This window comes from Lynx canadensis, chromosome D3 (genome assembly GCF_007474595.2).
Source record: "Lynx canadensis isolate LIC74 chromosome D3, mLynCan4.pri.v2, whole genome shotgun sequence".
Taxonomy (NCBI): domain Eukaryota; kingdom Metazoa; phylum Chordata; class Mammalia; order Carnivora; family Felidae; genus Lynx; species Lynx canadensis.
The window spans coordinates 61,676,973-61,702,768 of NC_044314.2; the positions used below are offsets into that span (position 1 = coordinate 61,676,973).

Sequence of the window (25,796 nt, forward strand, 5' to 3'; positions counted from 1 at the left end):
AGGAGGGCCATAGAGAGGGGTGCAGAGGATCCAAAGAGGGCTTTGCACTGACCGCAGAGAGCCCAACGTGGGCTCAAACTCATGAACCATGAGGGCATAACCTGAGCCAAAGCCGGATGCTTAACCAGGTGCCAGGTGCCCCGCTTCCAGTTGAGTTTAGAAATGAATCTGTCAGAATCTGCTATGTATTTTTTGCAAACAGGCCCACCCACACAGAGAAACACAAAACAGAAAGGTCCCAGTGGTTTCGGACCAACCATGAAGTGACATCATGAAGTGGAATTGGAGCAAGGAGTTAGTGAACGAATCGCACAGTGCTGGTGTAGACATTGTAACCTAAATGAGTAAGTTAGATTTTCTAGCACATACTTCCCCATAACAGATAGACAATGAGCAGGTACAGTGTTTGGCAACAGACATGTAAAGCACGCTGGTGATACTCCTGCCCTCAGGTTAGTGTTATGTGCCTTGAGACCTACTGCGGGACCTTTGGGGTTGATGACAGGGGGCTTCGTGCCCATCTCATTCCACAGGGAAGTTCAGCTTCATGGCGACAAAACACAGAATTGGATGGATTGGATCCAGAATTGGGTGGACCTTCCCCTACGTAGCTAATTCTCTTTATTCCTTGTGCCTTTAAAGTAGTTAGTATTTAAGGGGCACCTGGGTGGCTCAGTCGGTTAAGCATCCAACTCTTGATTTCAGCTCAGGTCATGATCTCACAGTTTGTGGGTTCGAAACCCATGCCGGGCTCTACACTAACAGCATGAAGCCTGCTTGGGATTTTCTCTCTCCCTCTTTCTCTCTGCCCCTCCCCTACTTGCTCTCTCTCTCTCTCTCTCTCACAAAAGTAAATAAATATACTTTAAAGTAGTTAGCATTTAAGTCTTCCCGTTTTCTGTGATCTTTACAATAAAAGGCAAGTACCGATCCAGTTCATCAAAGATGTATAAATTGTGTTTGTATTTACAACATGCATACATAAAATGGTTTGCTGATATTTATCACATTCAGAATTCTATCCTTTGAATATTACTTTGATATATTTGTTGTTAAATGCCTTCGTGGATTTTAAAGACATTCTCTCTTAATTAGCAGTGTTTATATCAAAAGATGGAACATTCAGAATCAAATGTGGATGTCAGATCATTAGCTAAAAGCACTTAAGTAGCTTAACATATTTTAAATGAATATACCTTTTCCAACAACATCTTCAGAAAACACACCTCAAACTAATGAGCCCTATGCTCCCAAGCCTATTTCCCCAGGCACAGAGGCCATCAGTCCCTCTGAGACTGTGCTTTTGGGAGAGGTACCTCTGTGGCCCAGGAGCAGTCTGAGTGTTTTGCTGTGAGGACCATTGTCTCCTTAAGAGGTGTTAGAGCAATCATTTTTCAATGTCTTGTGGCATCTTTTGGTTGCCCCGCCTTAAACACAAATGTTCTATTATTTCTACAGTGAGGATGTCTCCGTGGTTTTATACAGTAACACAGTGATGTAACAGGGTCACGATCCAGCCCATGCAGCCTTCTGCTTGTTAGCAACGGACCTACCCTTAGTTAGTACTACTTTTGCTTGTGGCTTGTTTTAATCACTGGTTTTAAAACGTTAGTAGCCATGTCTGAAAATGACGCAATTTACGAAACGTCCCACTGTCTCCTTGCTGCCAGGTGTGTGCGAACCCCTGTGTCTCTGTGCCCCTGAGTCTTTCTCTTTGATTCTCATCCTCTCTCCTGTCTTCCCCTCCATCTGAAGCTATCTTCCTGTCCCTGTTCTGTGTCTGTTTTCCTCTGTCCCCTTCCTTTCCTTTTCTCCCATCTCTTTCTACTCTTCACAGACCATGAAACCAAAGTGCTGTTATTATTATCACGGTTGCTTGTTTTATTTTGTAAGTTGAATCTAATATCCCATGTTCTGATTTTTCCCCTGTGGACCAACAGCCTTAAAATTGACTATATATATATATATATATATATATATATATATGCTTATTTCTATATATTTATTTCAAATGTAAACATACACAAAATGGACAGATAATAGATAGATGGATGGGTGGGTGGGTGGATGGATGGATGGATGGTGGATGGATGGGTGGATAAAATGAAAAACAGCAAGTGTCCTACCAACCCTGGCAGTGAGGCCCAGAATTTAAGAATCACGTGAGGGTTGTGTGACCAGTTGTACGGAAGAGTAAATTGAGGGTGTAACTTTACGCTTTGGTTGTTTGTTATCCATGCACATTGCTGGTCATAATTAGGAATTTGACGAGTATGGAATAAACGGTTCTTGCTGGAGATTCTGGGGAGATGCGTAAGTGGCAGGGGGCCATTTACTACCATGTAGAAACAGCATTTGGTGGGAAGAGAGTTATAAATCCTGGCGGAAGCCAACAGAAGGAAAGGGGCAACCGCGTCAGGAGAATGTCCCTCAAGACACAGGCCCAGGTAGAACTTGACCATGCCAGATGACACGGCCATGGGTTACAACCCTCAGGGCAAACAACCACCCTGAGGATCAGGGGGTCAGAGCTCGGCCCGGAAAGGGCTGGGCAGCCTCGAACTTGCAGGGCGCATCGTGGTGAAGCTCCCGTGTGGAAGGCTGAGCTCTGTCTGTCCTAGAAAGGAAGCACCTTCACCTGTCGTGCTCAACACGCTGTCAGTTACATGAGTTCTTTATAACTTCCTGAAGACAGTAATGTTCTTGGGATCGAGAAAAGGTACTTTTTAAATTATTCATAGGAGAAAACTGGAAGAAACGTGCCTTTAAACGTCAAATGATGAAACCCACCTGTAGACACAAACCAGGTTTCCATCAATTCAAATTTACTGACAAATAACGTGTATGAATGCTCAGCTTTCTTTTTTCTCTAAGCTTTTTTTAAGTTTGTTTATTTTGAGAGAGAGAGAAAGCGGGGCAGGGAGCAGAGAGAGAGAGAGAAAGAAAATCCCAAGCTGACTCTGCACTGGCAGCACGGAGCCTGACGCGGGGCTCAGCCTCACCAACCATGAGATCATGACCTGAGCTGAAACCAGGAGTCGGACACTTCAACTGACTGAGCCACCCCGGCGCCCCAAATTTTCAGCTGTCAATTAGCATAAACTTTTGCTATGGAGGTGAACATTGACAGAGCGAGAGGAGGGGACTTCCCATAACAGTTTATTTGTCCACTTGCTTGTGAAACAACCATGTCTCGAGCCCTAGTGTCAGGACTATCTCAAGTGCTTGACATACATCAGGGAAGAAAACATGAAGATCCCTGCCCTCGTAGGGCTTATAGTCTAGCAGGGAATGCAAGGAATAAGTGGGACATGATAACTGCATTTGTTAAAGAGTATTAGGAGGTGCTAAGGACTGCAGAGACAAGAATGGTTGGGCAGGCTTAGGCGAGGGCTAAGGTCCTGCCCCAGGATGGGAGACCCCAGGGGTGCAAGGAAGAGCAGGAGGCCAGCGTGGCTGGACAGTGAGCAGGAGGAAGCTGATGGCATGAATCTAGAGAGATGTATGGAGGGAGGGGTGCTGAAGAAACAGGGTCTTACAGTTACTCTGGGGACTCTGAGTGAGTGGTGCCCCATAGGAGTGACCTGAGCTGACCTTCACTATAAAAGCATCATCCTCTGCAGTTTCAAAAGACGCTGTAGGTGGAAGCAGGGAGACCGGTGGGGGGAGTCTCGCCATAACCTAAGTGGCAGGTATTAGTGGTTAGAACCGTGCACATGGTGAGATATTCAACCCCAGCTACAGTTTGAAAGCAGAGTCACGGTGACGGATCCCAGTGTGGTCGGTGAGGGGAAGAGGAGCATCAAAATGACATCACACTTGGTTCCAATCAACTGGAAAGACAAAGTTGCCATCCGCCCAGACGTGAAGGCTGTAGAGGGGGCAGGTTTGGCCGGGGGGTGGGGGGTGGGAGTCGGGAGTTCAACACCGACCGTGTGGAGTTTAAGACATACACTAGACACCCAAGGAAAGACATTAGAACTGTTCTTCTCCAACTTTAAGTACCAGGTTCTTCCAAGGACAGTGCTCTGTGGTCAGGGAATAAGGAGACACTGTCAGATAAGTGAGCTCAGGCTGTCCTTAGAATAGGCACAACAATAATCAGTGCAATGCTTAACCATCATATATAGTGTTTATTTTTTCAAAGCTTTTCCAAATATAACTCGGTTACCTGTTTCCCTGAAAGTTGAGGGACATTTTTCTTGTGGTAGGAAGAAAAGTGGATTTAGGATAAAGATTATATGAAAAATGGGGCGCCTGGGTGGCTCAGTCGGTTAAGCTTCCGGCTTCAGCTCAGGTCATGGTCTCACAATTCATGAGTTCGAGCCCTGCATTGGGCTCTGTGCTGACAGCTCAGAGCCTGGAGCCTGCTTCAGATTCTGTGTCTCCCTCTCTCTCTGCTCCTTCCCTGCTCATGCTCTGTCTCTGTCTCTGTCTCTGTCTCTGTCTCTCTCTCAAAAATAAATAAACATTTAAAAAAAGTTTTTTTAAAGATTATATGAAAAATATTTCTTCTTCCTGTAATCTGTCAGCTGCCTTAATTTATTCCCTCTTACTGTTCCATTTGCCATGAAAATATCACTTTCTTGATATTTGGAGTCAAGGTAGGAAAAAAATTAATAAAGATCCTCCTTGTTGTGGACTTCCCCCTAAAACCCTGTTGCTGGCTGCTCATTAGATGGTTTGGCTCTAAGAGATTCACGAGAGCGAGAACTAGAGCTGTTCTGTTTGTTGTGTTCCTTATGTCTTGCATAGCCCCTGGAGGTTGCTTTCAATTCTTACTGGAATAACTGCACTGATTCTGAAGGAAGCCATGTGTCTACCATCTTGTTGTAAGTGGTTTTTCACTTTGACCTCGGTAATCGGCTAAATTCCATCTTGGCTAGCGGCCCTGCTCCCACAACTACATCTTGGTTTTCATTTTACAGTACATTTTTTAATCTTCTCCTGGCTCTCCTCTTCCTCCGGATCTCCAATCTGAGGTCCCATCCTTGCCATCCTTTCTTGCTTTATCACTCCTTCTCTCCTCTGGCAAGCTCACTCCAGGCTTGCTGTATACAGTGGTGTATTCCCTGTCGCCCCTGAGTTCACATCCCTAGAGCAGAGTTCTGGGGTTCTCTTGATCCAGACCTCCAAAGACTTCCCATCCATTCATAGATTCCAAAAATGGCCGTCAAATGTGTATGTGCCAGGCATGATTCTAGGTGCTGTGGATACAGCAGCAGGTAGAGGAGCTACTTTCACAGAGCTGACAGTCTGGTGGGGCAAACGAGAATATTGGGCCTGGCCCAGGAACAGCCAGGCCTGTGTCCGGAGAAGACACAAGAAGACACGAGAAGGCAAGAGGTCCAGGAATGGGGGAGGGGAGTCAGATAACGTGGGGACTTCGGCTTTAACTCTGGGATGGGAAGCATTGGATTGGATTGGCTTGGCTTTCTTAATAAACTCATTTATGTGGTAAATACACAAAACGTAATATTTGCCATTTTAACCATTTTTAAGTGTATGATTTCTGTTGCATTAAGTATGTTCATGTTATTCTGCAGCCATCACCACCATCCGTACCAGAACCTTTTCATCCTCCCAAATTGAAACTCTGTTCCCATTAAGCACAAACTCCTCGTTCCCCGCACCCCACCCCCTCGCAACCATCATTCCACTTTCTTCTCTGTGAATTCCACTACTGTAGGTACGCCATATAGGTGGAATCGTGCGGTGTGTGTCCTTTCGTGTTTGGCCTACTTCACTGAGGCTAATATCCTCAAGGTTCACCCATGTTGTAGCATATTGCAAAATTTCCTTCCTTCTTAAGACTGAATGATTTCATTGTATGTGTATACCACATTTTGTCCATCTGTGCACCCATCTGTGGAGACTGGGCTGTTAGCATGGGATCGTTTTGAACCCAGTTGTAATGTTATCAGACTTACGTTCTCAAAAACTCCACGGCTCCGGAGTTGAAGAGACTGGTAAGAAAGGGTGGAAACAAGTCAGGTGGGGTTCAGTGGCAATACCTTCCTGTCCCGGGTGACACCTGCCTTCAGGAATGCAGCAGCACAGGCCCAAGATGTGATCAGAATCTGGGTGTATTCTGAAGGTACAGCCGACAGGATTTCCTTGAGGATCACATGTCGGGTGTGAGAGAAAGGGGTCAAGGATGACTCCGGGGGTTGGGCCTGCGCAACTAAATTGTGGCATTGCCAGCGACAGGGGAAGACTTAAAGTGGGGCAAGTTTTAGGGGGATAATTAGGCATCCTGTTCTGGACTTCCTGAGTTGCAGTCGCCTATTAGAATTCAGGTGTTGATGTCAAGCAGGCAATGGATGCACAAGTGCAGAGTTCAGAGGAGAGTTCACCTGGAGACGTCAGTGTGAAAGTCACAAGCATGTTCATGGTATGTAAGTCTCAGGATGGAGGAACTCACCGAGGAAGTGAGTTTAGCCAGAGAAGACGACCCAGGAGGATCCGTGAGTCCATCCAGTGGTAGGAGGCTGGGAAGAGAGAAGGACCAAGCAAAGAACACCAAGCAAGACTGCCCATGGGGTCGGAGGAAAGTCAGGAGAGAGGGAGATGTCTTGGAAGCCAGGAGTACAGAGACTGTGGTCAGCTGTGTTGGATGCTTCTTATGATAGGCCAGGTAAGAGGGGACTGAGAATTGACCACTGAACCCAGCACAGCTGGGAGGTCACGAGCTTAATCCTCACCTGCACAAGAAATCCCCCTTTCTTGCCTGCCAGGCGCTTTTCATTCCTTTTTTTTTTAAACTTTGTCTTTTGTTCTTGCCCCTCACAAAGCTTACCCATTCCGGGCCCTCGATAACATTGGCCGAATCACACCTATGGATGAATAACACCTATTGTTTGAGTCCACAGTGGAGGGTGTGGAAGGAATAATCACTCCCTCCGCCCCACACAACTCTCCTTCCAAACACTCACTTGGTCACTGTAAGCTCCAAAGGAATAGAACCGGCTCTGCCCTTCCCTGGTGCCTCCTGTTTCCCCGGGGCACGGCCCCAAGTGAGCTCAGGAGATGACTGCCAGCCGCTGCAGCAGAACACAGATGTGGGGCCCAGGCGGGAGGAGCCGGGGCCTCAGGTCATCTTCGAGTCTTTTTATTCTGCAATTGTCAGGAGCTCAAGAAGGCCAGGTCTGTCTGCGTTCAAAGTTAAATCTGTTTGACGTTCATTATTTATTTTTTGAGAGCGAGAGACAGACAGTGAGTGGGGGAGGGGGCAGAGACAAAGGGAGACACAGAATCCGAAGCAGGCTCCAGGCTCCGAGCTTTCGGCACAGAGCCCGACGCGGGGCCTGAACTCACGAACTCACGAACCGAGAGATCATGACCTGAGCCTGAGTCGGACACCTAACCAACTGAACCACCCAGGCACCCCCGTCTGTGTTCACATTAAACCTGAAGTACATTCAGAAGCTAGATGAGGTTGACCGTCTTGTAACATCTACCACACTGTCAGCCTCCGTTAGGACACATAACTGTTTGGTCATCAAATGCTGAGATGAATTAAACACGTGCAATTAGAAATTCCAATTAGTAATGCTTGTAAATGGTTCCAGATGTTTCCCTGGGGAAAGAAAGGAGGCCCACTGCTAGGTGTGTGCCCAAGAGAATTAAAAACATGCATCCACACAAACACTCGCACACAGATGTTCGTGGCGGCATTGTTCACGGTAGCCAAAAAGTGCAAACAACTCAAATGTCCACCAGATGATGAATGGATGAACAAGATGTGATCCATCACACAATGGGATATTGTTTGGCAATAAAAGGGAATGGAGCACTGATCCGTACTGTAATATGAATGAACCTGGAAACATGCTGGGGGAAAGAAGCCGGACACAAAAGACCCATGTGTTCTACGAGTCCACGTATATGAAATGTCCAGAATAGGCAGCTCCGAGGAGAGAGAAAGTAGATCAGTGATTGCCACAGGCTGGGGGGGAGGAACGTGGGGGGTGACTGCTGACAGTACAGGACTTCGGGGGGTGGGGAGAGGTCACGTTCCAAAAGCAATTGTCGAGATGGCTGCACAACTCTACAAGTATACTGAAAACCATTGAATTGTACACTTTAAATGGGTGAATTGTATGATGTGTGAATTACATCCCAGTAAAACTGGTGCATAAGAAATAAAAAGAAAGAGGAAAAACACAACACTTAAAATCATAGAGTCCCCGAAATGGAAGAAATCCGAAAGACGATCTTGCACAAACACGCACGGTGTTTGGGGCTTGGGGACAGTTTTCCTTCCCTTTTATGTCGGTTGTCTGTCGTCAGATTGGCAGCTGCTGCAGAATCGCCAAGGAGCTCCGTGGTTGCCTTTGAAATACCTTCTTTTATATCTACGTAGAAATTTGAATCACCAGTGCCTCCAATGTAGTGCGAGGTCCCGAAGTTTCTGGTGGCTGTTTGTCACCTCCCAGAGAGCGCTCTGACTGGTCCACCCAGCAGAGCTGCGGGGCCCCACGTTTCCCATGATAAAACCCCGCGTGATTGTGTTCTTGCCCACTCAGGACACCGTCAGCTAACTTTAGGGTCCGGGTACACACATAGCTGCCCCCATGGCAGCTCCTGGCTGCACCCTGTTTCTGTTGCGGGGGAGAGCTGTTGGTCCTTGAGGTCACTGGCAGGCACCCTACCCCTGTGCAAAGGACTCGGAAGCTCAGTTTGCAGCACAAGGCCATGAAGGCACATTTCCCAAGTTGTAGCACACATTCTTATGTAAATATCCTGCACCCTTTTCTTTCCTTCCTTCTAGTAATCTTACACAGTATTCAGCCAGCTTCATTCCCTCCCCAGCTGTTAAATGGGTAAATCTGGACAAGCCACATTGGCTGGGGGGGGGGGGGGGGGGAGGGCTTTCTGGAAGGGTCTGCAAGTCTGGGGTAAATCCAGGATCAGAAGCACTGGGTGGGAAGTTAAGCACTGCTCTTGGTTCTTTGCACAGCCGCACCATCACCTGCCTTGTGCTGGTGACCCAGCTCATCCCTCTCCTTACGTTCTGAAATCCCAAGCCCTCTCTTTCCCACACCAGCGCCTGGTGTAATGCCTTGTACCAGCAAGTGTGTGGTAGATGTTTCTAGAACTCCATTCTGGAGCCTACCCGTGACTTCTGTTTCCTCGCCGTGTGTTTCCCTCTCGGCCTGTTGGAATCTGACGGCTCTTGCCCCATTCTTACAGAAACACTGCGCTGTGTTCTGTGCTGTCCTGTGTCAAAGGACTCTCCCGGACCCTCACCATTCACCGGCACCTCACGCTGTTGGTCATCACTCTCTTGGCTGTCTTGAGTCAGAATTGGCTCCCCCACGTCACCCCATCCCACGTCTCGTTTTGTCTTTCCAGCCACCTTACTTCGTCTCCTTCCTGCCCTCACCCCTCACACGTGCACCTCCTGTTCCCCAGATACTGACCTGTCCCAGCCAACCTCTGCCTAGAAGAACTGTTGTATCCTGTGGAGCAGAAAAGGAAACTGAGTCTCAGTCGCTGGGATTTGATCCCAGGCACTCCAGTACAAAAATCCATGCTCAAACCATGAGTATTTTCTGATTCCTTATTAGATACCGTTAGTATGTTTTACACTAAAACTTTCTCAAAGAAATGTGTAGCTAATTCTATAATTGTTGCCAGCAGAAATAGAGCAAACGCACTTTTAAAGACATTTACTTTAAATCTCACTTTCTTCCCAAAGAGGAGGGGTCCTCCTTTCATGTTGCTTCTCAGCACAAAAAACAAAGAATTCAGAGTGACTAAGAAGACCAAGAATAATACCTTAAAGGGTTATGTAATTATGTTCCAACGAGAACTTGTGTCAGAAAACTTGATAGAGAATTGTCTGGAAGCAGTGACTAAAGTCGTGATTCTTTGAGTCTTTTATCCCTAATGAAAATACCTAATTATTTTATTTCTGTTCCCACACAAATAAGTTTCTCTGATGAGTCTCTTAGACATTCTCCAAGTGCACAATTTTCTCAGAGAATTAGGATTTTACAGAGAGACTCTTAGGTATAAGAGTGGGAGTGTTGTGAAGGGGAAATCAAAAGCTCAAAAATTAAGTTTGTGGAGAAAGAAATACTTGAGGAATATTATGTTCTCATCACTATGAGGTCGATTTATTTAATTCTCTGCTGTGGTTCGTGGATCTGATTAACTAAAACTTTATACTTACCGCAGTTGTTTTGTGAGGTTATAATTTGGAAATAAAAGTAAAATCCCTAGACAAATCTTAGTGTATCTTTTTTAAAAACTTTTTTAATGTTTATTTATTTTAGAAAGAGACAGAGTGTGAGCAGGGAGCGGGGAGCAGAGAGAGAAGGAAGCACAGAATTTGAAGCAGGCTCAAGGCTTTGAGCTGTCAGCACAGAGCCCAACGTGGGGCTTGAACTCACAAACCGCGAGATCATGACCTGAGCCAAAGTCAGACGCTTAACAACTGAGCCACCCAAGCGCCCCTTAGCGTATCTTAAAAAAAAAAAAAAAAAAGTGTTTAAGAGCAGCAAAAGCCATGAAACATGGCCACAGCAGGGAGTGAAGTCCCCTAGGCTCAGCGCTCTGTACTTGGAACCACAGAGAATTCTGATTCTGCTCCAGGGTATGATTCTGCCTAACGGGTCACACTTTAGGAAGAGAGAGGAGAGACCAGAGCCATACGGCTGTTTCTATACACAGCTGCACTTTAAAGCGCCTAGAACTTACAGGTGAGATTAACAAGGTTGCAGGCTATAAGATCATATACAGAAACCAATTGTATTTCTACATACTAGCAATGAAAAAGAAATCCAAAAATGAAATTTTAAAAACCTGTACATTTAAAATAACATCCAAGTGGGGCACCTGGGTGGCTCAATCAGTTGAGCGTCCGACTTTGTCTCAGGTCATGATCTCTCAGTTCATGAGTTCAAGCCCCGTGTCAGGCTCTGTGCTGAGCTCAGACCCTGGAGCCTGCTTCAGATTCTGTGTCTCCCTCTCTCTGCCCCTCCCATGCTCATGCTCTGTCTCTCTCTATCTCTCAAAAATGAATAAATGTTAACAAAAATTTTTTAAATAACATCCAAGAAATCTATAGAGGAAAAAATTTAACAAATGATATGAAAGCTCTATACCCAGTAAATTACAAAACAATTTAATTAAGACATAAATAAACACATCATATTCATGGATTAGAACACTTCTCCCTTAAGTGAACTATATATTCAATGCAATCTCAATCAAAATACCAGCAGGATTTTTATAGAAATTGACAAGCTAATTCTAAAATGTATGTGGAAATTCAAAAGACCTAGAACAGCCAAAATGATGTTGAAAAAGAAAAGCGAAGCTAGAGGAGTTCACACTACTAATTTTAAGACTTACTACATGTTGCAGCAATCGAGACAGTGTATTGTTGGCGAAAGAAGGGGCATACAGTTCAGTGTGATACAGAACTGAGAGTCCAGGAATAGACCCACATGTATATAGTCTATCTCAACAAAGGTACCAAAGTAAGTCAGTGGGGAAGGTTCTTTGCAATAAATATGCTGGGGAAGCTGGATACCCATATGGAAAAAAAATGAAACTTGACCCTTTCCTCACACCATACTCAAAAATTAACTCAAATGAATCATAGACCTAAACGTAAGAACTATGACTCTAAAACTTACAGAAGAAAACTTGGGGGAAATATATATATGTGTGTATATATATATATATATATATTTTTTTTTTTTACATTGGGTTAGGAAAAGATTTCTTAGAACACACAAAAAAAGCATAAATGCTAAAAGGATAAAATTGATTCACTGGGCATCAGAAAATTTAAAACTTTGCTCATCAAAAGACACTTTAGAAAATGAAAATGCAAGTTCCACTTTAGGAGGAAATATTTGCAAAACCTAGAGCTGACAAAAGACTTAAATCCAGACAATTTTTTAAATCCCTTATTCTTGTAAAAGAAATAAAACTCCATACTAAGAAGGCATACAACCCAGTTTTTTTTTTAAGTGGGCAAAATATTTGAACAGACACTCAAAAAGAAGATACGCAAGTTGCTAGCAATCACATGAAAAGATGCTCAAACTCATTGGTCGTCAGGGAAATGCAAACTGAAGCCACAATTAGATGCCATTGCACACTCACCAGAGTAATTCAAATTAAAAAGACTGACAGAAGCAAGCATGGGAGACCGTGTGGCGAAACTAGAACCCCTAGACACTGACCTCTTGACAATGTAAAATGGAATAGCCACTTTGGAAAACAATGCAGCAGGTTGGGGGGGATGCTGTTGGGGTTTTTTTTGGTTTTGTTTTGTTTTTGAAAGACAGCACACATGCAACTGGGGGAAGAGCAGAGGGAGAGAGAGAATCTTAAGCAGGCTCTGTGGCCCAGTGCAGAGCCCCACGTGGATCTCACGACTGTGAGATCATGACCTGAGCCGAAATCAAGAGTCAGACACTTAACCGACTGAGCCATCCGGTGTTCCAGTGCATCAGTTTCTTAAAGTTAAACACCTACCGGGGCACCTGGGTGGCTCAGTCGGTTGGACATCTGACTTTGGTGCAGTTCGTGAGTTTGAACCCTGCGTTGAGCTCTGTGCTGACAGCTCAGAGCCTGGAGTCTGCTTCAGATTCTGTGCCTCCCTCTCTCTCTGCCCCTCCCCCACTCACAGTCTGTCTCTCCCCCTCTCTCTCTCAAAAATAAATAAACATTAACAAAAAATTTTTAAGTTAAACACCTACCATATAATCCAGCAATTCCACTCTGGCTATCAACCCAGTCTGGTACACAGATATTCCTAATGGCACTATTCATAACAGTCAAGAGCTGGAAATAACCCAAATGACCATCAACTGGTGAATGAATAAACAAAACATGGTATATTCATACACTGGCGTAGAACTCAGCAATTTTTAAGAAGGAACAGACTGCTAAAATATACATAACAAAATGGGTGAATCTCGAAAATAATCATGCTGAGTCAAAGAAACCAGACACAAAAAGACAAGGTGATTGCATCTATATGAAATTTCTAGAAAAGGTAAAGCTGTGGAGACAGAAGTAGATGAACGGTGTCTGAGACCCGGGGTTGGGGCGGAGCTTGGCACCAGAGAGGGGTGAGGAGATGATGGAGGCGTTCTAAAACTTGATTGCGTTGGTGGTTGCACGACTTTGTTAAGTAAATGGGTGAATTTTGTAGTATGTATAGTATACCTCAAAAGCTGTTAAAAATGATTCTAAGAATAGTTAAAGTAGGCTGTCCTAAAGGAGAAAAAAATAGACGAGTGTGGGGTACGTTGTACATTTGCGTTTGCCCTCACTGGGAGCAGCCATTCCAGCAAAGGAGAAGGAAGCCAGCTGGCCTCAGAGCAGGCTTTGGAATCCAGGGTCGACCACTTCCTAGCCAAGAGAGCTTGAGCAAGTATCAAGTATCCGTAATCAACTCATTCTGTCCTCAGTAAATGGGAATGGAATCACCTACATGGCAGGGGTGTCTCTGATGAGAGCTTGTATATAAGGCCCTTAGAATACTGCTTAGAACACACAAGGCACTCAGTAAATACTAGGTATGACCTCTTTTTTTTTAATCTTTATTTATTCTTGAGAGAGAGGAGGGGGCAGAGAGAGAGGGAGAGAGCATCCCAAGGAGGCTCCGTGCTGACAGCGGAGAGCCCACCTCAGGGCTCGAACTCATGAACCATGAGATCATGACTTGAGCAGAAGTCAGAGGCTTAACCGACGGAGCCACCCAGGTGCCCCAGCGGGACCTCTTTTCATACGTGGTAACCTGCTGAGATTGCTGCCCAGGGTGGGTCATAGGACATGGATGAGGGGACTGCTAGTAATTTAATGTTTGGCTTTTCTTTTAACATAGTTTCTAAAAGCTGTTTCTCAATAGAATTTTAGACATACTGTATTGAATTAGATTTGAGGACGGACAGAGATTACGAATAACAGAACGATAGTGTCGGCAGGCATGATATCCACCAGATATAGCTGAAAAAACAAATGACAAAAACCTATTCAGTCTTTCTGTTAGCCAAGGGATAAAATTGAGTGTGTGTATTTTAAATGAATCAGACCGCAACTTGAGCTGTAGAAAATCCCAGTAAATAAAGGGCTTCTGACCTTCCCACTGCCTATTCCTAAGGTCCGTTCGATTGTGGTGGTGGACATTACCCACTGTGTTCCCATAGAAAGATCCAGCAAACATTTGTTTGTGCTTCAGCTTGTTCCAGAAAGGATTTAGTGCTGCTTACAAAGTTGTAATACAAGGTAATGAAATATGTGAAAACGCAGGAGAAGGAAGTTAGGATCAGGAGAGTAAGTTACGCAGAACCGAAAGTGGAGTTAGAATCCAAAGCGTGAGGCTTGGAGACCTTGTATATAAGGCTCGTAGAATACTGCCTAGAACATACAAGGCACTCAGTAAATACTAGGTATGACCTCTTTTTTTAAATCTTTATTTATTCTTGAGAGAGAGGAGGGGGCAGAGAGAGGGGGAGAGAGCATCCCACGGAGGCTCCGTGCTGACAGCAGAGAACCCAGCTCAGGGCTCGAACTCAAGAACCATGAGATCATGACTTGACACGCATGAAGACCGACCCCAGAACAGGACCTCAGCGCTTTCGTGCAGTCAACTCAGTGACATAAATGAAAACAGCCCAAGAGCCAGAGGGTCCCTGTGATTAAAAATTAATAATAAAATATAAAAAGTGGCTTTGAGAGATGCAGAAAAAGTATTCCCGATACTAATATTGGAGAGAGATTTTCCGTAGTCGTCTTAGAAGGGATATTAGGTAATGAGCATGAAGAACATCTTTACACTCAACCCAGGGAGGGGTTCCATCCACGCCACATGTGAAAGCTCTCCTTCAAGACCTGTGTGTGTATGATTTTTACTTTCTTTTTTTTAATTTTTTTTTTAATGTTTATTTATTTTTGAAAGAGAGAGACAGGGGCGCCTGGGTGGCGCAGTCGGTTAAGCGTCCAACTTCAGCCAGGTCACGATCTCGCGGTCCGTGAGTTCGAGCCCCGCGTCGGGCTCTGGGCTGATGGCTCAGAGCCTGGAGCCTGTTTCCGGTTCTGTGTCTCCCTCTCTCTCTGCCCCTCCCCCGTTCATGCTCTGTCTCTCTCTGTCCCAAAAATAAAATAAACGTTGAAAAAAAAAAATTAAAAAAAAAAAAAGAAAGAGAGAGACAGAGTACAAGCAGGGGTGGGGTGGAGAGAGAGCGGGACACAGAATCTGAAGCAGGCTCCAGGCTCTGAGCTGTCAGCACAGAGCCCGACACGGGGCTTGAACTCACAAACCGGGAGATCATGACCTGAGCCGCCGAAGTCGGATGCTCAACCGACTAAGCCACCCAGGCGCTCCTGGTTTTTAGTTTCTATAACACAACTCAAACCCCTTTGGATTTTTTTATTTTTTATTTTTAAATGTGAAGAGCATTGACACACAATGTGACATTAGTTTCAGCTGTACAACTCAGTGACTTGATAACTTTATAGGTTATGCTATGTCAAATCCCTTTAAATAAGAATAACATAAATGTGTATTTCAGTTGCTAAATATATGAAGATCACAAGGCAATTTTTGTTCAGTAATACAGAAGAAAATTAAGAAATGTCCGTAATTTTCTTTTTTTAAGTTTATTTTTGAAGAGAGAAAGAGAGAAAATCCCAAGCAGGCTCCATGCTGTCAGCATAGACCCCCCCCACCCCCACCCCCGTGGGGGCTTGATCTCATGACAGTGAGATCATGACCTGAGCCAAAACCAAGAGTCGAACACTCAGCCAACTGAGCCACCCAGGTGCCCCAAGAATTTTCTTTTTATACTCTCAACTTCTACATATTCTCAGTTGTCAAAAGCAAATTACATTTCTCTGTGAATCATCCTTCTTTTTTCAGACACATACACACCACACGCACGACACTGAAATTATTTTTATTTAATACTATTCACCTTAGTTGCTAATGGAGGCATACCAAAATTATTCCTCATATTTATTTCCCAGTTGGTTTAGCAAACACGTGAAAATTCTAGCCTGGCTCTGGACAACTGTTTAAATATAGCTGAAGAAGCTGAATTGGCTGACTGAATAATGATGTTACGGAATCATTTCTTTATTTGTTGTGATATTTTTCATGGAGGTAGTGGTACTGTGGCTATGACTTTTAAGAGCCTTTATCTGTTAGAAACAATGTTGAAATAAAATGATAAGATGTAAGAGATGTGCTGCAAAATAGGAAATGTGGGGGAAAAGCCATGAGTTATTAAAAGGGAGAGAGAGAGGATTGGCCATGTGTTGATAAACGTGGAGGCTGAGGAATGAGAGGCCTGGGGAATTCTTCTCTCTCCTTTTGTAAGTTTGAAATTTTCCCTAATAAAAGGCAGAAGCAACAGCAGTAGCGGCTCTGGAATTTTCCATGAGGTTTTTAGAACCCCTTAAAAGTAAACATGGAGTGGGGTGCCTGGGTGGCTCAGTTAGTTAAGTGTCTGACTTCAGCTCTGGTCACGGTCTTGTGGTTGGTGAGTTCAAGCCCCGAGTCGGGCTCTGTGCTGACAGCTCGGAGCCTGGAGCCTGCTGTGTCTCCCTCTCTGTCTGCCCCTCCCCCTGCTCTCACTCTGTCTCTCAAAAATGGACAAACATTAAAAAAAAATAAAAGTAAACATGGAGAATCCAGGGTCTCTGTCGATCTCTAGCTCTGTTCTAGTCCGACATCTTTGGTCACCAATTAGGAAGCTGAAACAGAGAGACTGTTGTTTTTGTGTTCATCTGGTGTTGTCCAGATCATCTGCTTTAAAACCACAGTGCCCGCGATTCCTGTTCTGCTACTGCTATGAACACGGACCTCAGAAATCCTGTATCTTGGTTCGTGATTCAAGCACTGCTTTGTAATTCTGTCTCAGAGGCTTCAGCTCAGACTGCTGACAGAAGAAAATGATTCTGACACTTGATAAAGACAGTCAGGAACTTTATTCAAGCGACTGTTGCACTTGGGGTTTGCAGGAGGGGGAGAGAGATGGGGTTTAACTCCGAATATCACCATGACACAGGAGTTATCACTGTCTTCCACGACCAGACCGTCTTGACAATATCAAGTAGAGTAGTTTTCATTTGGGGTGTGTGTGTGTGTGTGTGTGTGTGTGTGTCTTCATATGGCTCTTAGAATGAAAAAAAAATTTTAAGGATACTGATAAAAACTTCATCAGTGGAGTGACAAGAGCAGTGGTGGGAGACACCAGAAGGAACCACAAATCGAGGGAGATAAAAATTGAGAGGTTCAGCATCTCTCCTTCATATGGAGTTCCCCTTCGTTGTCAGCTGTGGATAGTTTGGATTTGTTAATGACAACAGGCAGCCAGACAGATGACACGTGTAAAGATGTGGCAAACCTTTAAAGATTGTTCCTGATTCTGGGCAGTCAGAACCTCATGAAGCTTAAGCTCAGGGCCCCTCAGTCCTACTGCCCCTTCTAGGGTTTTGTACTGAATTGTGTACTCATGATTTTATTCTTCTTTTTTCAAAGAGGCCCCCACAGTACTTGGATCCGCCCTTGTATGGAATTGTGAATCTCCAACAAAAGAACCAGCCCTTTATTTTTTTTTTCTCCAAAAAATCAATGCTGATTCTTAGAGAACATGGCAGCCACAGTGAACATAAGGCATCAGAAGCCCCAGACCCTTTCGTGCAGATCAGAGATGGAATTGGGTGCTGCCTAGGGCTGCCGGGAAGGGCTGATGACTGATGTGGGAAGGGATATAAATATGCTAATGAACGGGTTTGTGAAATTTTACATAACTTCTTTTATATTTAGCAGCTGATGTGTTGTCATTTGGTTCCATAGCACTGCTAATTTAATTTGGGTAATTTTGGAAATAAGAATTCATAAAGCCACCTCTTACTTCGAGAGAAGGAAAGTTCTTGGCCTCCTTTTCAGGGAGGGTGCTCCTTGCCGTAATGGATGAAGTTGAGCTTTGCGCTCATATGGGCTTGAGGGAACCAAAATCACAGTTCAACATTTAACTCACAGTTTTAAAAAATGCCAAAAAGCGGTGAATTAGCATCCCCGAAGAGTGAAATTTTAAAGGTTTCCTTCTGGTGTACCTAATGCTTCTGGGCCGAATTTGACCCATCTGTTCAGTCATGCCCATTCCTAATCATGGCTCAGCAGCTAACACAAACTTATCATTGTAATAGGCATGATTTTTCAACGTTTATTTATTTTTTGGGACAGAGACAGACAGAGCATGAATGGGGGAGGGGCAGAGAGAGAGGGAGACACAGAATCGGAAACAGGCTCCAGGCTCTGAGCCATCAGCCCAGAGCCCGACGTGGGGCTCGAACTCACGGACCGCGAGATCGTGACCTGGCTGAAGTCGGACCTTAACCGACTGCGCCACCCAGGCGCCCCTAGGCATGATTTTTCATTGCTGAGGTGACATTACCACTAGACAGGTGACTGAGTACTAAAAACCTTAAAATTATTCTTAAAATGGCTGTCATATGTATAGTTGGTGAATGCCAGAAAATTACTTTTGACTTGTAATTTTCATTTGGGGGAACTTCCTGGAACAACAAGAATGTGTGACCTGTTGATGTGAGCGATGATCACAGAGGTGCGTGTTTTCGTCACGCTGATCGCAAGCCCTGTGTGGTGTATATGGCGTGTAACATCGACTCCCTCAAAGAAAACCGTTCATGCGCTACCTGCAAAAATTTTTTTGGCAGTTTCTTTTTACTTTTACCTTTTGAAAAGATGATAACACATGTGCTTTCTTCTTTGTAACTTTTTCCGATTTTAGGAATTCTTTGATCACGTGAAGAAGCTTTGGGACGATGAAGGCGTGAAGGCGTGCTTTGAGAGGTCCAACGAATACCAGCTGATAGACTGCGCACAATAGTAAGTCAGCTTCTGATCAAGGCCTGGCCTGTCTGAAGCTCCCCTTGCACCCATGGTTCGCTGCCCTCCCAGGGTCGATGATGTCTCTTCAGTGCAAGGAACAAAGCATTAACATCTTACTACAGAAATCAGCTTTTAAAGTGGCACACATTTGGTGGATGGAAAACTAAAAATCCAATAGGAATCAGAAGCAGGTGTATTCATTTTACCCTGATCAGTGTTTTTAGTTCTGTTCATTTTTTTGCTTTCTATAAAATTACAGGTATTTCCATAAATTAGACTGCACTTAGATATTCACTGTTATATATTCATTTTGGAGCAGGGCCCCCAAATTAAATTTTAAAATAATATCAGGGCACCTAGGTGGCACAGTCCATTGAGCATGTGACTTTGGCTCAGGTCATGATGTCATGGTTCGTGAGTTCGAGCCCCACATCAGGCTCTCTGCTGTCAGTGCAGAGCCCGCTTCGGATCCTCTGCCCCCCTCTCTCTCTGCCCCTCCCCTGCTCACATTCTCTCTCTCAAAAATAAATAAAACATTTTTAAAAAATACTAATAAATAAAATAATATCGATATCTGCAGTTGTGCCCAAGCTCTCACTTAAAGTACTAAGTGATCATCTTATGCAGTCAGAAGTAGACTAGAACCTTGAAAGTAGGTGGTAATTAATATAGTAAGTAAAGACTTGATGAAAAAAATGTAAGAAGAGAAACAAGAAATAAGGAAAGGGGGGGCGCCTGGGTGGCTCAGTTGGGTAAGCATCCGACTTCGGCTCAGGTCATGATCTCACAGTTTGCGAGTTCAAGCCCCGCATCGGACTCTGTGCTGATAGCTTGGAGCCTGGAGCCTGCTTTGGATTCTGTGTCTCCCTCTCTCTGCTCCTCCCCCACTCATGCTTGCGCGCGTGCTCTCTCTCTCTTCTCTCTCCCTCTCTCAGAAATAAAGAAACTTAAAAAAAAAAAGAAAGAAAAAAGAAAGAAAGAAGGAAGGAAAATACTGGTGCCTAGGCTGGCTCACTGTTTTTCCCTGAAATGCTCATTTTCCTATTTCATTTTGCTATTTTAGCCTCATTCTATATCTGTTAGTCAATAATGGGCCTGAGAAGAATGTGAATCAAGAAGCTCTAGATATGTTTGCTATTTTGATAAAAACTGTATTTAAAGTTGTTTTATATAACTCTTGGGGCGGCAAGAAATGAGTGCTTTTACATTTTAAGTCTGTAAACTCTAAAACTTCATACGTGTGGAAGAGATTTCATGAGCATACAATCTGGGAGTTCACAATATTTGTTACCCACCAATGGAGCTATGCCCTGAATACTGATTTCAAGGAGAGGGTAGTTGTGTGGGCGCCCATAGGAGTTCAGGCAGCATCATCTTGTGGCGGACACTGAGAGAAGCCAATCCAATAAAAAGGGCCCAAGGAGAGGTGCTGGGTGTGTCCCAGGCAGGGACGGGAAGCCAGTCTGAAGGCAGATGGGTAATGGAAGAGTAGCCGTAAACAGATGAGAGAGGTCAGTGGAGCCAAGTGCCAAGGTCATGCCAAGGAACTTGGATTTTCCTCCAAATGCAGTGAGTAAAAGTCAACTCAATAAGTGACGTTGTCAGGGTCACTCTGACTGCTGTGTGGAGAATTAAAAGAAGGAAACAAGGACCCGAGTGGATGCCTCGGGTCGTGGAGGCGAGCCCTGGGGCACAAACGGGCAGATCTAGATGGTGGGTCAAAATGCAGGAGGCGGAAGAAAGTGGGGATCAAGGATGACAACAGGATAGGTCATGGTGCCATTTATTGAGATGGAGGAACCTGGGACGTATTATGGGAGGACAGGGGACAGTATCGAGCGCCGGTTTGAAGAAATTAAGTTAGCGATCCCAAAGGCAATACCCGAGGGGAAAGATGAAGCAGGAGCCTGGAGCTCACAATTGAGACTGGCAGGGTATATAGAGGAGAGGGTCCTGGACATGGAAATTCAATCCTCAGAGGTTGGTTTCAGGAAGAGGAGGAGCCTAAAACCACATCTGAGAAGTAGATGGAGAGGGAGTCCTTTAGAGGATGGAAGAGGATCTTGGGGTTGAGATGGGGGAGGATTGATGGCGTTACAATTTACTTAACTTCCTTCTTACGATGACCAAGAACTGGCTCACCCCCCCCCCACCCCAGTCCACAAGCAGGTGGTCCTCAAGCATTTGGTGAGCAGCAGGTACATCTAGGGAGCGGTCTCGGCATGGCACACACCTGTTGCATACACCCTGAGGTGAGCATTAATGACCCTCCACTGTATATACTAAAGAAACCCTTCACTGATTGAAATTTTTCATGAACTAGAAAAGTATTTAAAATTCCTCTTCTTCAAGTCCTGCCTTAAATCAACATTCCCTTTTCAAATTGGCGTGCCCCTTAGTTTACATTGGTGAATACATCACTGTGGTTTTTCTCACGTCGTGTGGTACGTTTAGACTGGTTTAGATTTGGGTGTGGAGTGGGGCAAGCTTCCCAGGGGAGCTCGGACTCACCCTGGGAGGGTCTCAGGAGGCACTCCACTTCCCAAAGGGCCTCTATCTTTCCTTCCAGCTCTTACTCGCTCTTTCTCGAACATATCATCTCAGAGTCATGTAAAGGCCATGGCAGTGTTAGACAGATGGAAGGACTATCTGAAGTCAATGCTAGCAATGGGAATTTCAAGCACAGCTCAAAATAATTTTAAAATTCACATACGTTGGCATTTAAAGTTGATGTGAATATGTGCTTTATCATTGTTTTCCCGTATTTCTTGAGCAGGGACATCATGAGCAAACACCACAGTGCTACTCAGTGTCAAGTTAGGAATTTCTCTTTCTTAAAAAAAAGAGAAACTGGGGCGCTCGGGTGGCTCAGTTGGTGAAGCGTCCAACTTCAGCTCAGGTCATGATCTTGCGGTCCGTGAGCTCGAGCCCTGCATGGGGCTCTGTGCTGACAGCTCAGAGCCTGGAGCCTGCTTCAGATTCTGTGTCTCCCTCTCTCTCTCTCTCTCTCTCTCTCTGCCCATCCCCCCTCTCATGCTCTGTCTCTCTCTTTCTCAAAAATAAACATTTAATTTTTTTTAAAGAGAAACAGACAACTTAGTCTCCTACCACTCCAGGAATAAAAATCATGACTTAATTTAAGGTAGAATATGCAAATATAATTTTTTTAAAAGGAAGAAGTAGAGCCTTGACAAGAGGCAGGATTCAGATCTCAGCTCTCCCACCGACCATTGTGTGAGACTCTGGGCAAACTCATGGGAACAGACATGGGTCCCATTCTCATTCAGTTCCCATAGGATTAAATAGGTATATACCAAAGTCCTCTAAATGGTGCTTGGCACGTGGGTGAGCCCCACATAAGCTCCTGATGTTATGTCACCAGCATGGAAGCTGAAGTCCAGAGAGGTAAACTAAGGCACTTAAGATCACAGTTTCCCAGAAACAGGTGGCACACAGCCACGACCTTCAGTCCCGTCCTTTCAGATTACCGAGAGCCAGGGCACAAAGTGCTTGTGCGTAAGGTCAAGACTCCAGGCTCGTCAGGAATGAGGCACCAGAGCTTCATTATGCTTTCTTGACTCGGGGCCTGGCAGAATCACAGGAAGCGATTCCCCCTCTAGACCTCACTAATCCTAACTTCTCCAACATTGCTTCTTTTATCTATTTTAATGCATGTGGGAATCCAGACGGATCAATACCCTTTGTCTCTTAATAGCTGTTGCTTTTCGTCTAAACTCAGGTTTTGAGGTGGGGGTGAGGGATTTAAAATACAAGGAATATTTCAATAACATTGGTTAGACCCAACATACAGCTACCAAATTTCATGCTGCCAAATTGGATTTTAAGGAACAGAAGCTGGGGCGCCTGTGTGGCTCAGTCGGTTGAGCGTCCAACTTTGGCCCAGGTCATGATCTCACAGTCATGATCTCACAGTCTGTGAGTTCGAGCCCCGCATCGGGCTCTGTGCTGATGGCTCAGAACCTGGAGCCTGCTTCCGATTCTGTGTCTCTCTCTCTCTCTGCCCCTTCCCTGCTCATGCTCTGTCTCTCTCTGTCTCAAAAATAAATAAAAACATTAAGAAAAAAAAATTTTTTTTTTTAAAAAAAGGAACAGAAGCTGCCTTTATCAGCCATGCCCATCCCTCCAATAAAAAAAAAAGACATTTCAGCATCAAAACAATGAAGGGACATGATCTCAGGAAATCCCTGGGACGATGATCCTCAGGTCATCTTGTCCAACCCACCAGACTTTTAATTCCTCAAGGAATGTGTCTTATTCGTCCTTAAATGCCCAGCCCTTAGGTGAATATTGTTTCATGAAGTTGCTGCTCAGTAGGGGCTATTTGAAATAAATGAGTTAGCAAAACAGGAGCCTGGTGTTCACTATGGTACTGATAGGAAAAGCTGGCCTGTCCCTTTAAACATACGCACCCTACCCCGGATTCAGGCTCCGTGGCCTCCTTCTTCCCCCTTGCAGATCCCCAGTGTTCTGACGCATTTTCTTTTTCCCTCTCATTAAAATTGCTCAGAGAAAATATAGAACTTATATCTTGGTGGAAATTGAAGTCACCGTGTTACCTGGCTCAGCAGAATTGTATTTTGAACGTTCATGCTTGTTATGAAGGGAATAATTCTCAGCCCGGTTAAAGTAACCTCTTCCGTGGCAAAAACCCTGGGAATATTTTGGGGGAAGAGGTGCTTCTCAGTGCTGCTGAAATTCCGTTAAGGCCGAGCTGCCGGTGAGGAATCTGGGAAGAGTCTGGCGGTTCCTTAAAAGCTTAAACACAGAGGTAGCCGGCAGTTCCACTCCTGGGTATTTACTCAGAATTAAAAACATACGTCCTCACAAAAACTCACACACGGATATTCATGGCAGCATTACTCACAATAGCTAAAAAGTGCAAACAACCCAAATGTCCCTCAAGTGATGCACAAAACCTGATGCATCACACAACGAAATATCATGTGGAATAAAGAGGAATGAAACGTTGATTCATGAGACAGCATAAATGAACCTTGAAGACATTCTATTAAGTGAAAGAAGTCAGACACAAAAGGGCACATATGATATGATTCGGTTTACATGAAACATCCAGAACAGGCAAATCCACAGAAACAGAAAGTAGGTTAGTGATTGCCAGGGGCCTGGGGAAGGGGAAATTGAGAGGGACTGCTGCTGGGTATAGAATTTATTTGGGGGACAATGGGAATATCCTGGAATAGTATTGATAGTTGCACAACCTTGTGACTGTGCTAAAAACCACTGAGTTGTATAATCAAAATGGTGAATTTTATGTTATATGAAATATATGTTATGTGGGTTATATTGAATCTAAAAAAAAGAAAGATTGTGGAGGTGGGAGGGATTCAGGGCAGGAAAGGCAAAGGGAACACTCGTCAAGATTGGCCAGGGAACAGTCTCCTCGATGAGCCAGGGGTCCTCTTGTCAACATCAGATGAAAGTCTACACATGAGCTTACAAGGCCTGCTTTTTAGAAGGCCTCTGTCAATCACAAATGCATGCCACACTCCAGTTCTGCAAACACATATGAGCAAATGGGAGCCCCCAAATTATAAAGTGCCTATGGTATAAAAACAAAAAAAAGCTATGATGATCTATATTATGCTATTTGGCATGCAAAGAGTAGAAACTTGCTCAGGCTTCTTCAAAAAGAGGGGAATTTGTTCTGAGTTTCTCTTGGAAACCACTGTTGAGTCAAAGATGCTGTGGGGACCAGCTCTTCTGTTCCTGCTGTGTGGACATTTCAGCTTGGCTTTGCTCCTAATGACAGATCCACTCTGCAACTGCAGGCCAGGTCCCAGAGGAAGCAGAGAGATCAGCTTTGCTAAAAGGGAGACAGCCTGCGTCTGGCCATGATCCCAGCCTGCTCACATGGTGGCCCCACCTGCTGTCCCTGGGCGGTCAGTGGCCACACCCACATCCCTGAGCAGAGGCTGCGGTAAGGCAGGGCAACCAGGCTGCACTGTCTAACGCCAGGACAGACCGATTTGGCTAGAGGATTGTGGGAACAGTCATCATAACCGAGCATTAAGTATTGTACTTTGGGTAAAAATGAATGTCTTTGAAGCACCAAGCAAGCCGTACAAATAAGTAGAGATTATATTTTGTACAGAATTGCCCAGTTCCCACTGTGAAAATTAAAAGACAATCTCTCCTGCATTATCCCCCAAAATGCATTTCCTCTAAGTCCTAATAATAAGTGATTATGTAGCCATGGAAACAGCTATTTTGGGAGAAAGCAAATCAGAGAAAATTGGATCTTTAGAACAGGTTTATAAAATCAGACTTCGCTTAATGTAGCTTGAAACTCTGTTGCTCAGTGCAGGTCCCAGTGCTTTGTACTGATTGTTTACATGATAAGCACCTCTGGGAGTGCATCCATTTGAATAATGGGTTTTAGAATACTCTCAGAGAGAATATTCCAGAAAAAAAGGAAAGAATTGCAAGAAAGGTACAGTGATTTTCTGCTATGCCCCTGTCTGCCTCTGGCCATCTCTCAGGAGTCTTGGGGACCACATTGACCACATTGACCACATTTACTCTCTAGGACTGATTTTGTTCTCATGGCTCCCAAGTCCCCAGATTTAAGCTTTCAGGACAATCAGGAAATTATTAGCAAACATGAAGTCTCAGCTGCAAAGCTGTTTTTTTTTTTTTAATTTTTTTTTCAACGTTTATTTATTTTTGGGACAGAGAGAGACAGAGCATGAACGGGGGAGGGGCAGAGAGAGAGGGAGACACAGAATCGGAGACAGGCTCCAGGCTCTGAGCCATCAGCCCAGAGCCTGACGCGGGGCTCGAACTCACGGACCGCGAGATTGTAACCTGGCTGAAGTCGGACGCTTAACCGACTGCGCCACCCAGGCGCCCCAAAGCTGTTTTT

At 44.7% G+C, this 25,796-nt stretch overlaps 1 protein-coding gene across 2 annotated transcripts in view; it reads left to right on the forward strand.

The window, feature by feature from the left end:
• GNAL (G protein subunit alpha L) overlaps positions 1-25,796 on the forward strand; it is a 153,108-nt gene that overhangs the window by 90,126 nt on the left and 37,186 nt on the right. For both annotated transcript variants that reach the window (XM_030335654.1, XM_030335655.1), the window contains exon 5: positions 18,792-18,889. In XM_030335654.1, the coding sequence (XP_030191514.1) occupies positions 18,792-18,889 (98 nt within the window). The remainder of the gene's footprint in view (positions 1-18,791; positions 18,890-25,796) is intronic.